This window comes from Populus trichocarpa, chromosome 1 (genome assembly GCF_000002775.5).
Source record: "Populus trichocarpa isolate Nisqually-1 chromosome 1, P.trichocarpa_v4.1, whole genome shotgun sequence".
Taxonomy (NCBI): domain Eukaryota; kingdom Viridiplantae; phylum Streptophyta; class Magnoliopsida; order Malpighiales; family Salicaceae; genus Populus; species Populus trichocarpa.
The window spans coordinates 45,313,636-45,329,623 of record NC_037285.2 but is presented as its reverse complement, the minus strand read 5'-3'; the positions used below and the strand labels follow the sequence as shown (position 1 = coordinate 45,329,623).

Genomic DNA, 15,988 nt, shown 5'->3' with positions numbered 1-15,988 from the left:
TGAATTGTTTACAGATATCTCAAGTAGCTGAAGATTCAAGCAGTAATAGAGAGTGGACCAGAGATTACGGGTGGAAAGAAGGGGGTAATTTGTTGGCACAGCTACAAGTACGTACTTTATATTTTTAATTTAAATTGTGATAATTTATTCTTTCGTCCTCCAAATTTCTAATTGATAAATGATAAATGGTAGGAAGTCCTGAGCCATCCACTGAATTTCTATATGGAGACTTACACCTATGTCCCTCCTTTAAAAAAAAATAAAAATAAATCAAGTTTGAGTTACTATTTTTATTTTTTACATGAAACTAATTATTAACCTTTTTCACAAAAATCTAATTATTACCACTTTCATTCAACTTATCTCTAATTAAGAAAAAAACTAAAACAATAATATCTAAGAAATACTTCATCCTATTTTTTTCTATTATTTTCCTATTTATACATCATATAAATTGTTTTTATAAGAGAAAAGGGTTTAAAAAATATAATATTGTTCTTTGATCAGATGGCTGCCCATGGCCATGGGCAGCAAAACAGCTTCTTACAAAGATTAGAATTTGTACAAGTGAGGGATTGTGGGGATGTTCGCACTTCGTTTCCAGCAAAATTGCTGCAAGCTCTGAAAAATCTAAAGAGTGTGGAAATTGAGGACTGCAAATCATTGGAAGAGGTATTTGAATTGGGTGAGGCTGATGAAGGAATCAGTGAGGAGAAGGAGCTGCCGCTGCTGTCATCTTTAACAGAGTTACAGTTGCGAGGGTTACCTGAGCTCAAATGCATATGGAAGGAGCCCACCAGACATGTCAGCCTCCAAAGTCTTACTCTTTTGAATTTGTATTCTCTTAACAAACTGACTTTTATCTTCACACTGTCCCTCGCTCAAAGTCTGCCAAAGCTAGAAAGACTTGAGATAAGTGATTGCGGTGAATTGAAGTATCTTATCAGAGAAGAGGATGGTGAAAGGGAAATAATTCCAGAGTCTCCTAGTTTCCCAGAATTAAAAACTATCATCGTATATGACTGTGGTAAACTGGAATATGTCTTCCCTGTCTCTGTGTGTCCAAGTCTTCTAAGCCTGGAAGTGATGTGGATTTTTTATTCTGATAATTTAAAGCAAATATTTTACAATGGAGAAGGAGATACACTCACCACATATCGCATCATCGAGTTCCCTCGTCTAAGAAAATTGGCTCTTTATTCCACATCAAATTACAGCTTTTTTGGTTCGAAGAATATTCCTGCCCATTTGCCTTCTTTGCAAAATCTATGCTTGTCTGGCCACGAAGAATTGGGTAATTTGTCGACACAGCTACAAGTACGTCCTTTATATTTCTCCAATAATTTTTTCCTTTTTAATTTAAATTGTCAACTTCAATACACTGTGATTTCTTCCTCTAGATTTCTAAAACTGAAGTTATGGATACGTGGAGATAAATCCATTAGCCATCCACTAAATTTAAAAAGGAGTTGTCTAACTGTATCTTTCCCTGTCTCTTGATTATTGTAAGAAATCCTACCTAGATTTTTCAATCTTTATGCTTTCCCAGTTTGAGAAAAATTGAGGAACTTCCCTCAATTAATCGAAGTATTTGAAGAGGAAGATAAACCTTCATCTACTAATATTGAGTTGTTTGTTTCAGTCCTGCAACTTCTGATTTCATATTCCCATACTCTGTTGCCATGTCTGCTTAAATCCTTTTGTTGATATGTTTTTGGCTGAAGTATTGGGGACAATTCGTTCATTTATTTACCAAAATTATATAGTTCCAAAGTGTACAAAATTTATTAGGAATGATATGTAACAAATTGGTATCCTTGCTTTCTTTTGATGCAGGGGTTGACAAATTTGGAAACATTATGCTTGGAATCCCTGCCTAACATGAGGTGTATATGGGAGGGTCTCGTGCTGAGGAAATTGACTACTTTGGAGGTGGTTAAGTGTAAGAGACTGACACATGTATTCACATGCAGCATGATTGTCAGTCTAGTTCAACTGAAAGTCCTAAAGATATTGTCCTGTGAGGAATTGGAGCAAATCATTGCTAGGGATAATGATGATGAAAAGGGTCAGATATTGCCAGGAGATCATCTTCAATCTTTATGCTTCCCTAATTTGTGTGAAGTTGAGATTAGAGAATGCAACAAGTTGGAGAGTCTCTTCCCGGTAGCCATGGCTTCAGGTTTCCCAAAGCTGCAAACACTGAGAGTAAGTGAAGCCTCTCAATTATTGGTAGTATTTGGGCAGGATGATCATGCTTCACTTATCAACATTGAGAAGGAGATGGTGCTTCCTAATCTAATTGTGTTGTGGCTAGAACAATTATCAAGTATTGTCTGTTTTAGTTTCGGATGCTGTGATTTCTTATTCCCTCATTTGGAGACGTTGATGGTCCATCAATGCCCGAAGCTGACCACAAAATTTGCTATTACACCAGATGGTTCAATGAGTGCTCGATCAGAGGTGTTGTTGATTTGACTTGATTTCTTGTCTCTCTTCTTGTGTGTTTGTTTCATGTTTCCCTTCAATAATAAGACTTACGAGTTAAAATGAGTATGACATGCTTGAATTGGTTTACAGACATCTCAAGTAGCTGAGGATTCAGGCAGTAATAGAGAGTGGACCAGAGATAACGGGTGGAAAGAAGATGGAAAGAAGATGGTGTCGGGTGATCAACTCGACAATAGGTGATTTCAAGGAAAACTCAATTCTTTGAGCTGTGAATATATTTGGGCATTCAAATCTCAAGATGACTTGTTGAATGGTTTTTTTCGAGCAGATATATTACTGGCTATTGCTAGAGATTTCAAATATTCTATCCTCTAAATGTTCCTCTGATTTCTAATTGTTTGCTGCTTAACAAACCCTTTCATAAGCTAATCTGCGTAAACATATTTTAAATCTCAGACCATACTGTAGGACACAAAATGTAGGAAATGCTTCCCTCACTAATTTTTCTTTTCCTTTTGTGTTGGATTTGAAGCTGTTTTCAGTCGCTAAGGGCAGCCCCAGCTTCTTTCTATGCATATAGCTTGTGGTGTTGGAAATCAAGAGCGTGTTTAACATGATATTTAAATTATGATATTTTACTTTGAATTATAACTTAAAAGTTGTTTTTTATAAATAATTTATGAAAATAAAAATTAATTAAAATAGCCATGAGTTATAAGCATTATTTGTAAAAAAAATGATTCAAAATAACTCTTTTTAATAACAAAAAAATTAGTATATGATCCACAAATTAAAGTTAAGATTTTATTGTTTTTTATTAAACCAAAGTTTTGAATCCAATTTATAACAAAATAAATAAATAAATAAATCGAAAGCTATTTTAACTAACATACTTAAAAAAAAAAATTAAAATCAAAAGTAAAAAATATATTAAATCAATTTACAAAAATCGTATTTAATATAATCTAAATTTAACTATTACTTAAAATCTCGTTGTTGTCATCTTAATTGTGTATGCCTCGTATTATATTTTAAATTAAAACATTTGTTATTCTTGCCATAACAAATTTTATTGTGTAGCAAGACTCAAGTTATTATGCATCAAACTATTCTCCTATAATACGATCCTTTTTGAGGTGTAGAAAAGTTTAATATGATCCTTGAAATTTTTGTTTTCCAGATTTATTTAATCTTGTAGTTTATTTAAATTGTTACGATTCAATCTTAAAACTTTTATTTAATCTTGTAGTTTATTTAAATTGTTTTCAGTTATTGAATGTTAAGGAAGGGAGGAGAATGTGGTCAAAAAGGAGGATTTGGTTTGTTATATTCCAGTCGTAAAAAGACTAATTTTAATAAATTTATCTTGAATAATGGAGTTCGATAAAAATTATTTTAGCGTTTAATCATTCTAAAAAGTATATTAAACCCATAAATTTTTTATTCGGTTTGATTTTCACTATTTAGGTTAATTAGAAGATGTTTTTGGATTGAAAATTGAGTTTTCAAGATTACTAATAATTTTGGGGGTGTTTGCAGGATAAAACTTAAGTTTTGCAATCCAAAAACTATGACTTCATTTTATAGTTATCGAAAATGACTGAAAAATATTTCAACAAACAAAAACACGTTGAATACATAGATATAATTATTATAACCCACACTCTAGGAAGTTACGAGATTTTGTTTTTTAAAAAATCAATGTTTTTTGTGAAATTACAAGGCTATGAATTATATACATATTTAAAATTCGAGATAGATATTAAGGGTTTTAAAGGTGATTACTGATATAATTTTGTATGCATACCAATCCAATTCGGAATAAAAGAAAAGGCAAATTTTGCCCGCGTTCGAGCAAGGCAGAATTCCAGAATCCATGTTGAGACAACGTCTACTGAATCTTTTGAGTTACTTGAGTCGTCTTGTCTGGGATAAATTACTATATACAAAGGCCTCGTTCTTGTAAATTAATTTACATAATCATTTTAACTCATGCCATCTTCATTCATGTTAGAGAAATAAATATTGTGTTGAATGTAATGAAAAATTGCTCCTTTATTGAAGAGTAATTATATACATAATAGGGGATATCAAAGTGAGCTATAGGTATACAATCCACAAACTATTAAAAAATAAATTAAAATAACCATAAGTTACAAGCATTATTTGTAAAAAAGATTCAAAATAACTATTTTTTATTAAGGAATTTAGTATACAATCCACAAACTAAAGTTAAGATTTTTTTTTATTAAATCAAAGTTTTGAATCCAATTTATAACAAAAAAAAAATTAAATCAAAAGCTATTTTAACTAACATACTTGAAAAAATAATTTAAAATCAAAAGTAAAAAATATATTAAATCAATTTACAAAAGTCGTATCTCTCTCTTTTCATGGAGTTATGAGGTTCGGTTAAATGGATCGAGAAAGGGGTTGTTTCTGGTTTTGAGATTGAGAGATGGGGTCTTGGAAAGTGGCATGGCTGGTGGTTGTGTAGGTTATCATTGTGTGGATGGTTGCCAAAATTCAGTTGCCAGAGGAAATTAAATAATATTATGAAGCTTAATCATTAAACAACTTAATGTTAAAAGATATAAATGAAAAAAATAAATTAACCCGAGTTAACCCGCAACCATGGAAATCATGAAATCTTTGAATCGAGTTCAATCAAGATGTTCAATTCCCAAGCAATTTAATTTTAAAGAATAAAATCATGAAAAGAAAATATTAATTTATAAAACTTGCCAAAAAAAAAGATAACAATAAAAAGAATGGGGATCAAATTTGATGGGAAAGCATTCGATGGAGAATGAAATTGTAAAAAACAATGATCAGGATAACCAATAGGAAGGAAATGAAAAAAAAAGTATGAAAACCAATTTTTAATAAATCAAATGTTAAAGGATGAAATTGAAATAATTCAATTTTAAAAAAGATAAAGAAAAAAATGTCAATTTGTGTTAACTTTTGAAACCGGTGACCCTGGTCCTGAACCCAAGATTAACCCTATAGATAGGAAAAAAATAGTTAACCCAGATTAATTCGCAAACCCCTTGATCATTGGCACAAGATTGGGATAACCCAATAGAAAAAAGAGAAAAAAAAGGTAGGAAGCCAATTTCAAATAAATTAAATATTGAATGATGAAATTGAAATAAATCAATTTAAAAAAAGTATAAAAAAATAAAAGTCCGCCCATGTCAAACTTTGAAACTAGTGATTTTGGACATGAACCCGAGACTAATCCCATAAAAGGCAACTCATAAAAAATAATAAAGCAAATCTCTAAGAAAAAATGATCAAAATATAAAAAAATAGCTTTCAAAAAGGAAAAAGAAATAAGTTAACTCTGACAAGCCTCCTAAACCTAGTCTATTCTCTAAAACTCACAACCTATGAAATTCTTGAATCAGGTTCAATTAAGAAGCGTAATTTCCAACCAATTTAATTTTGAAGGATAAATTCATAAAAACAATCAATTTAAAAAACTTACCAAAGAAAAAAATATCAAAAAAAAAATGAAAATCAAATTTGAAAGAATAAAAAAACCGTGAATTATTTAAAAAGAATTATATAAAAAAATTAGGATAAAAAAGATAATAATAAAAAAATAAAGTTACAGGATTTAAAAATAAATTCAACGTTTTTTTTGTTAATTTACAACGGCTATGAATTATATATTTAAAAGCCGAGATAGAGATTAAGGGTTTTCAAGGTGAATATTGGTAAGACCGATATAATTCTGTATGCATACCAATCCGATTTGGAATAAAAGAAAAGGCAAATTTTGACCGATATAATTCTGTATGCATACCATGTATTTGTTTTGATGTTCTGTTTCTATTTATTTAGAAGATTGAAACAAATATCAAAGAGAAGAACGATTTCATGTTTTCCTAGCAGAATCCCTAGCTATTGCTAAACAAGTAACAGAAAACACTGAGAAATTTTTTCTTTTTCTTTTGGTTCTTTGCATAAACAATTCATAATTAAAACTTGAAAAATTAATTTAAAAAAAATCAAGATTTTATAAAACCTAATGTAGAAGGTGACAGACACGAGGATATCTTCACCATTGAAAAAGTGAGGGATAATTCAAGAGTGTAATTGTAGATTATTAAGGTACAAAATCAAAAAGTAAGGCATAGTTGGATTATGATTATTATTGTTATGGTCATGGAGATGTTAGAGTGACACGTCATTAGGCAGGCTCCTTTGGTAACGCGATTGGTCGGTTACACAGACATCTAGCTATCATTTGATTCTCTGTTGGGGGAGGGGTTTTGTGCGTTTCTGTTTTTGGCTTGAGCGAGACATTTATACAGCTGTGATGACAGTCCAATTATGGGTAGCCACGTGGGGGATTGACAATAATTGCAAAAGACCGTTTGTGCGATGGGAATGATTATTTTCAATTTGGTCACTGAAGTTCTGAAATCGTGTAATCAAGCCCCTTTGTAAATTGTAATTGGACCCCTGTATTTCGGCGCGTTTTACAAACTAATCCTTGGACTTTAATCTGTTGCAATTTTGCCCCTAATTAACCCCAAACTTTGCTATTTCTTCAATTAAGTCCCTGATTTCATTAATTTAATTAAATCCAAAGTCCAATTAAGTCTAAAACTTATCAATTCTCCAATTAAGCCCCTGATTGGATTAATTAAATTAATTCCAAGCTTAATTAAGTCTCAAAACTTATCAATTCTCCAATTAAAACCCTTGATTGGATGAATTAAATTAATTCCAAGCTTAATTAAGTCTCAAAACTTATCAATTCTCCAATTAAACCCTTAATTGAATTAATTAAATTAATTCCAAGCTCAATTAAGTCTCAAAACTTATCAATTCTCCAATTAAACCCTTGATTGGATTAATTAGATTAATTCCAAAGTTTAATTAAACCCCAAAACTTCCAATCATGTTGCCTTTAACCCAAATTTTAACTCATTCTTCATTTATTTCATTTTACTTGCTTTTCATTATTATTATTATTATTATTATTATTTTCATCATTATTTTTTATATCTTTTTCAGTAAATAAAATAATAATAATTAAAATAAAAGGGTCAAAAATTGGGTTATGACAGTTGCCACCTCTTTATAATATTTACTATACAAAGATATTGGAAAATTTTATTTTCTTTTAGCTTTGTGTAGTAAATTTATAAAGAAAAGTAGATACGGAAAGAACCTTTGCTTTTTCCCTAGTCTTGAAAACTTTGAAAACAATAGATTGACACACGACCTTTACAAAGAGATGTAGAAATCAAGAAACAAGTCATTTGGAAGAAGACTTACTTTTTTTGTTTTTTGTTTTTTGTTTTTTTTTTGTTATTTTTTTTTTGTTTTGTTTTTTTAATGGATCAAATTGTTTTGGGCAACCTGCCCGATGAAGAATAAAACGCGAAAAGGGTTTCGCGACAGGCGACCTGCTCGATGTAGAATAAAACACGAAAAGGGTTTCGCGAGTGGTCTAATTGTTCCAGGCGACCTGCCCGATAGTAAGAGTAAAACACGAAAAGGGTTTCGCGAGTGGTCTAATTGTTCCAGGCGACATGCCCGATGAAGAATAAAACGCGAAAAGGGTTTCACGAGTGGTCTAATTGTTCCAGGCGACCTGCCCGATAGTAAGAGTAAAACGCGAAAAGGGTTTCGCGAGTGGTCTAATTGTTCCAGGCGACATGCCCGATGAAGACTAAAACGCGAAAAGGGTTTCGCGAGTGGTCTAATTGTTCCAGGCGACCTGCCCGATAGTAAGAGTAAAACGCGAAAAGGGTTTCGCGAGTGGTCTAATTGTTCCAGGCGACCTGCCCGATGAAGAATAAAACGCGAAAAGGGTTTCGCGAGTGTTCTAATTGTTCCAGGCGACCTGCTCGATGAAGAATAAGACGAAGATTTTTTTTTTGACAAATACAAAGAAACGAGTCTCATTGTAATGGGTGACCTACCCAAGTAAAAAAAGAAAGGGTCTCATTGTGATGGGTGACCTACCCAAGTAAAAAGAGAAAGGAAAATGAGGGCTCGAAGGTGCACTCAAAAGGATGGTTGAGGGCTCGAAAGCGCGCTCGAAAGGAAGCGAGGGATCAAAGGCATGCTTGAGGAAATGTGAGGGCTCAAAGGCGCGCTCGAAGAGAAACGAGGGCTCAAAGGCGCGCTCGACAGGAAGCGAGGGCTCAAAGTCGTGCTCGAAAGGAAGCGGGGGCTCAAAGACGCACTCAAAAGAGAGGTAGGGTTAGGAAACGCACTACCTTGGATGGTCAAGTGCTTAAAGGCGCACTTGAAAGGAGATGAGGGCTCGAAGGCGCCCTAAAAATGATGATCGAAGGCTCGAAGGCGCGATAAAAGAAGGTGGAAAAACACAGAGATTTCTCATGGGCGGCCTGCCCAGGTTGAAAAATTCTCAAAAATGAAAATTTTTCAAAAGCAATTTCAATCTTTGGCCATTTCAAGTTGGCCTTCCACTTGATGGATTCCGCAAAAATTTTTTCTTATGGAACTTGCAAAACTCATTGTCCAATATCCTCAAAGTTTAGATGATATGCATGCATCTTTACCTGATTTGAAATATAGGCCCCCATTTCTTCTTAGTCTTCTTGTTGCTTGATTGATGAGGACTTGCTACCTTTGATTTGGGTCCTCCTTGTCGCTTGGCTTCTAGCCCACTCGAATTGGCCCGTGTAAGTTGGGTCTGCTTTAAGGTTCCTTTCTTTCTTTCATCCAGATTAGCAAGGTCGAAGTCCTTTCTTTAATTGTGAATCCACATATTAGTTATGTGATTGACTATGCTTATATGAAACTCAATGAGGTTGGTAATAAGAGAGAAAGTATCAAATGAGGAGCATGGATTTGTTAGGAAAATGTTGAGGAATTGACAATGGAATCTACTTTTATTAGACTATGTGTGAAATATTAGTTTTTCATAATGTTGCTTTGCAATAGAATCAGTTGTTTATAGAAATCCCACTAATATGTAGTCTGAGAGACTTTGTCTTGAGTTTCGAAGTAGAATTTCTTGAACTTTCATCATGGAATGGAGGCAATGCAGGTTCCTATTATGTCATCATGTAGCTTTGCGTTTCTTGAGTTTCTTCTCAAGAACTGTTCATTGTAGATGCACCTGTGATAACTGGATGATGGTGGGGGGGGATTTATTAGTCAGTGTGTTAATTTATTGAAGTATCTAGATTTCTGTTGTTAATTTAAGAAAATTCCGTCCTGCTTTACTCTATAATTTTCTCTGTTATATATCAGAGGTTACCACTCTCCCTGTACTTTGAGTTGCCCCACCCACATGTCTGAGAGTTCGTATTAAGCTACAAGTTTTGCATAAATATTATCAGTGATTAGTTGTTAGTGTTAGATAGCTAGTCAATAATGTTTTATAAATTGATTAATGGTTAAATAGTAACTCTGTCGATGCTAGAACTACTTGTAATAATAGATCACTAACATGTTATGATAATTGGCAGTGACTCTTGCCAACGAGAAACAATAGCCAGTCAAGAACAGTCAATTAATGGTTTGATTACAATTATAATATGGTCACAGTAATTTGATCGAAAAGTAAGATCATGTTAATGAAAGTACGAGAAGTATAGCTCAACTAGTCAGACCCTGAATTTGCTCTTTAAAAATTATTAATTCGAATCTCACAAACTTTAGGGCCACTAAATGTTTGCATAATCGTTAACTTTAGAATTTATAAGATTAGTCGAGGTATACAAGCTAACCTAGATATCATATTAATCTAAAAAAATCATGTTTATAGAATTAAATGCCAAATGAAAACATGCACTATGACTTATTTTATCGCATGTTTTATAAATTATGAATTATAAAAAAAAATAATTTCAGAGTTGTTTTAAACAGTTGTTTTATTATTGTCATATATACGGTGTATCTTAGACCACCTACTTTCGGTGGAGTTGAGAGATTTTTTCTTACGCAACCGTCAACCCTGCTACAGTTTCTGTTGGAACCAAGGATTCCTTGCCATGGACATAACATTTTTAAAAGAAAAAGGCAAAAAAAAAAAAAAAATTACTACAATCATATCATGGTGCATCTTGGACCACCGTATCAAAAGATGAGATTACTTAGTTTTTTTATATATGATAAAAAAATATAAAAATTAATTTATAATTAATTCAATATTAACAAATATGACAAGGAAAAAAATAAAAAATCATAAGAATAAGGATTAAACTGAAATCATAAGAATAAAAATTTATGAACGTGTTTTCTTACATTAAAAAAAATCATAAATATAAATTAAAAAACTTATGCACGTATCAAATTAAATAAATCATGAATATTATATAAATAAATGAAAAACAAAGTCATTACAAAAAATAAACAACTCTTTAATGAATTTGGTTTTTAATATAAAATAACCTTATCGAATTAAACATAGCCTCGATCTTATGGGGATTAGTCGACTCCCCTGCTGCCGAAATGACATGGCCGAGATACTCAACGTGGGGGCTGCAAAAAACACATTTGCTGGCCTTGGCATACAGCAGGTTAGCCTGTAGAATTGTAAAGACAGTCCTAAGATGGCCTATGTGCTCTGTCATGGAGTGACTGTAAATAAGAATGTCATCAAAGAAAACAAGAATAAACTTCCTCAGTTGGTCCCTAAATAAGTCGTTCATTAGACTTTGAAAAGTGGCAGGAGCGTTAGTCAAGCCAAAAGGCATGACCAAGAATTCATAGTGCCCATTGTGCGTCTTAAATGCAGTCTTGTAGATGTCTTCAGGAGCTATACGAATCTGGTGGTAGCCAGAGCGGAGATCAATCTTACAGAAAACTGAGGCCCCCACCAATTCTTCTAGGAGTTCATCTATTAAAGGAATAGGGAACTTATCTTTGATTGTGAGCTGGTTTAATGCCCTGTAGTCAATGCATAATCTCCATGATCCGTCCTTCTTCTTGACTAGGACGACTGGGGAAGAAAAAGGGCTATGACTATGTTGAATGGTGCCTGAGCCCAACATTTCTTTAACCATATGTTCTACCACATCCTTTTGTAGACTGGAGTGTCGATAGGGTCTGAGATTGACTGGATTAGAGCCTTCCTTAAGAGGTATATTGTGATCATGGCTGCGAGGAGGAGGTAAGCCCTTTGGTTCTGCAAACAGCTCCTGGTATTCTGCCTACAGAGAGGTGAAACTGTATTTGCAGCAAGGCCAGGCTGTAACCCAGTGCCCCGTTCCTGACTGTTAATAGAGCGTAGGCTGCACAGATTAATTTTAGAAACCAAATTAGCACTACATAACAAACCATTAAGTTGCTTTAGTCTAACAGTTTCCATGGTTACTGGATCATTTCCCTTGATAAAAACCTCTTGACCTTGCCATGTAAACGCCATCCACATTTCTTCATAGTTGCATACGATGGTTTTTAACGTAGCCAGCCATTGAATGCCCAATATCATATCACAATTTTTAAGATCCAAGGTAAATACATCAGTCACAAAATCAACTCCTTGGATGGACCATTGGAAGTTGCTACACACAGAAGTGCAATCCATGATCCCACCATCAGCTACCTGCACTGTTAGAGCCTTAATGTTTGTAAGATTACAATGCAATCTGTCTGCTACGTGATTGCTGATGAAATTGTGTGTACTGCCAGAATCTATCAAGAAAACTATAGGCTGTTTTTCGATCTTGCCTATGACCCGCAATGTGTTAAGGCTAGTTACTCCTTTTAAGGCATTGAGGGATATATGAGGATTATAAGTGTTAGGGTCCAGGTCAGTGGCTCCCTCGTCTTCACTACCCTCCCCACTATCTTCCATAATACATAGTGAATACAGTTTCTTGTTCTGACATCTATGCCCCGGTATAAACTTCTCATCACACCAAAAACAAAGGCCCTTAGCCCTACTCTCATCCAAGTCCCTATTTCTGATGGGTCTAGTGGTTCTTTGGGTAATGTTGGGGTTGTAAGGTGGGTTTGGTAAGAGACCTGCTTGTGGTGGTTTAGGGCTGGTGCTTGGGAATCCGGTGGGAAAATTTTTGTTGTAGCTAAAAAGGGTAGCAGGTTTGTTTGGGTAAGCAAAGGTGGTTGGGTGATAAGTCTGTTTGTTAGGATTAGAGCCATAACGTCTATGGGTGAGGGTGTTGTCCTGTAATCTAGCCAAAGTATATGCTTGCTTCAAAGACTTTGGCTCAAACATCTTGATCATATTCTTAACCTCTACATCCAGCCCTCCTATGAAGAATACCAAAGCATTTTTCTCAGAAATTTCAGATCGATTCCAGAGGATATCGAAATCCTTGATATAGGTTTCTAAGTCATTTTTCTGTTTAAGTTCAATGAGCTCCTCTAAAGGGTTTTTCTCTCCCCCAAACCTGCAGCATAAAGCTTCTACATATTCTGACCAAGATACTACTCGTCCTCCCAAACTTCTCATGTAATTTTGATGCCAGCATAGAGTCATGCCATCTAGGTAATAGGAAGCTAATTTGAGCTTGTCTTGCTCAACAATTTCTTCTACATCAAAGTACTGGTTACACTTATAAATCCATTTAAGGGCGCCCTCTCCCTCAAAAATAGGAAACTCTCGTTTTGGTCCACGTAATTGATAGTGAGGAGGAGTACCTTCATTAATCCAGTTGAAACGAGCAGGGGAATCTCTTGTGGGGGGAAACTAAGGAGCCTTAGGTAAGCTGCACTCCTCTGAAGATAGTTGGGTCTTCTGCAATGCTGTGTCTACCCGAGAAACAAGGGCATCCATAGCCTCTTTAAGTTCTCTGAAGCGTGTATTAGCATCGGCCCTGGTATCATTAAGTTGTTGTTGGATGTGATCATATGCTCGGGGTTGCTCTGGATTGGTGGTTTCATCCACTCTTCTTGCATCTTGGGATCTTGTTTCAGGAGGCATTTTGAGTCTGAAGATGCAGCTCTGATACCACTTGGAGCAACTAACTTGGTTGTCAAGAGATAGAGCAGAAGAAATAGATGAAGAAGAAGAAGAAGGAGCGGTGGAAACACAGAGAAGGGGTGAGGGAAGAATTACCGAAAGAAAAGGAATTGGTTCAATATTATTCCATGCATGCATCTGTTGCAACATAATGCTATTATATATACAGAGGAGCCTAACAACCAGCTCGTGACTTCTTTCCTTTCCAAGTGACTCATAACAGAATTATAAACTCTATAAAACGCATCGTTTTGGACTTAATGACTTACTCTAAACGCACCGTTCTATCAACTGTTCCTTTAATTTGAATTTCCCCCCGTGTGAACCCATTAGTTAGTTGCCGCCCTGTAACATTCTACAATTCGTCGTTTAACTTCAGGTCCGTGTAAGCCATTGTACTGCTTTCATTCAGTAAACTTGTAAAGCCATTGTTCGTATATGTATTTGTTAGCAGGATGGCAACAATAGGCCTATATCAGTACCATTATGAACGTTTTGAGAATACTGTAATTTTGCAGACCTTTTTTAGTCGAATGCAAGAACAAGACTCGCTGGTTATATTCATCCATTGAAGCCTTTTTTAAAATGAGTTAGAAGTTAGCGTTGATTGTTACAGGATTTGTAAAGGGAACTTTGAAATTTGAAATTGAAAGAGCTTCTCATCTACGGTGTGCTAAGATTAATCAAACGTTTGTTATTGATTCAAGAAAGTAAAAAGAGAGACATCTTAGGCTTGTGTTCATGATCATATTGTTTGTATGACCATGTCCATGCGTGAGGTGGGTAAGAAAACACAGCATCCTATAAAAAGGCTTTTGTTAGTACAGGACTCTTCGGTTTCAAAATGAGCAAAAGATTAGTGAAGGAAATTTTGGATGTTAAGTTTCTAGCAAATAGCACCTAAAATAACAATAACAATAACAATAATTGTTTGCTGCTGGGGCAATAATAATAATAATAATATTGTTTTGCCTCACACAAATGAGTGGTGAATCTTGACTTCATCTTGCATTGAAATAAATAATTTCGTGTTTTTATTTATAAAATTCAATTACTCTTTTCTAGAACAAAATAATTCTTTCTTGTAAAACAAAACCAACTATATATTTATTAATTAAGTTTATCTATTGATGTTGCTTTCTCATTTATGTTCTGCAAACAAAATAATGGATCAATTCTATTTCTCTTTATGTTCTGCAAACTAAAATTAAGATATTTAAACTCGTGAGCATGTTCTCGGTTGTGTCTATCAACTTTGTTTTTTATTTTTGTTTCTCGTACTATTTATTTTTTTGAGTTTATTATAAATTTTATAAAAGAAATTACTAGGTGAATATGTAAATGCAAATGTACTTGAGACCCAAAAAGGAAAATGTAATTGTATATTTATCATTTACAATCTTTAAAAGAAGATATAACACTTGCTATCTATGTTCAAATTAATTTGAACATATGTGATGTTTAGATGTATGGTATGGAGTTTTTGTAAAAATATTTTATAAACTAATTTATCAAAGAAAGTGATTTGAAATGGAATTGAAAATGGTTGGATAGTGACTCTTACATACTACGAATAAAGTAATTGGCAATGATTCTTGCCAAAAGGGTACAATAGCTAGTCAGGAATGGTAAACTAATAGTCTGGTTAAGGGTATAATATATATAGTTGCAGCAATTTAATTAGAGAGTAAAGTAATGTTTATGAAATTGAATTGAATACCAAATGAAAACATGCATCGATGACTTTTATATATATATATATATATAGACACACACACGACTGTGCATCTTAGACCGCCTAATAAAAAGATAAAAAATTCCTGGAAGAACATCGTATCAAAAGCATCAAAAACATGCCACAAGAAAAAAAGCATCGTATCACACGACGGTGCATGGTGTCTTTTTTTCACATCAAAAGATGTTTTATTTTTCTCATAAAAAATCTGGCTATTAAAGAAAGTAACTCTTTTTACAAAATCTAAGTAGTCATTATCAACTGAATAGGAATAAATAAGTCTTTGTAATATCAACAATAATTCCAAATAAAATTTAATCAATAAAAACAATATTTTTATGTATCAATCAAAACAAAATTAAAAAATATCATAACATTAAAATAAATTTAAAAAATATAAAAAAATAATTTAAATATTAATAAAGTATGAATGAACAGGCCACAAGAAGTTTAAAAAAGGATGAACATGTTTTTTTTATAAAAAAAAATCCATACCAAGATCATTGAAATATAGCTTGGTTAAGTTTTTTTATTTAATTTAGTTTGGGTCATATCCAACCAATTCAATTCTATTTTATATTTTTATTAAAATTGTTTAACAAACTCAAAAATCATTTTTTTGATTGGTTTAAGTCAATTTTTATAAATATTCTAAAAACATTGTGCTCATTTCTATAAAATGGTCGTCACAATATTTGGACTATTATACCAACAACTAAATTAATAATACAAATCGCATCTCCCATGGTATTTGCAAACACTCCTCCACACAAACACTTATTCAATTATAATTTAGTCTCTATAATTTGATAACAATAATTAATTAATCCCATAGTTTCAATAACTATATGTTTAATTCTTATATTTTTAAA

At 33.3% G+C, this 15,988-nt stretch overlaps 1 protein-coding gene across 16 annotated transcripts in view; it reads left to right on the top strand.

Moving 5' to 3' along the window:
• The window catches only part of LOC18096055 (uncharacterized), a 691,470-nt gene that overhangs the window by 555,726 nt on the left and 119,756 nt on the right, over nt 1-15,988 (top strand). For all 16 annotated transcript variants that reach the window (XM_052448434.1, XM_052448465.1, XM_052448466.1 and 13 more), the window contains 2 exons: nt 15-107; nt 508-1,317. In XM_052448434.1, coding sequence (XP_052304394.1) covers nt 15-107; nt 508-1,317 — 903 coding nt within the window. The remainder of the gene's footprint in view (nt 1-14; nt 108-507; nt 1,318-15,988) is intronic.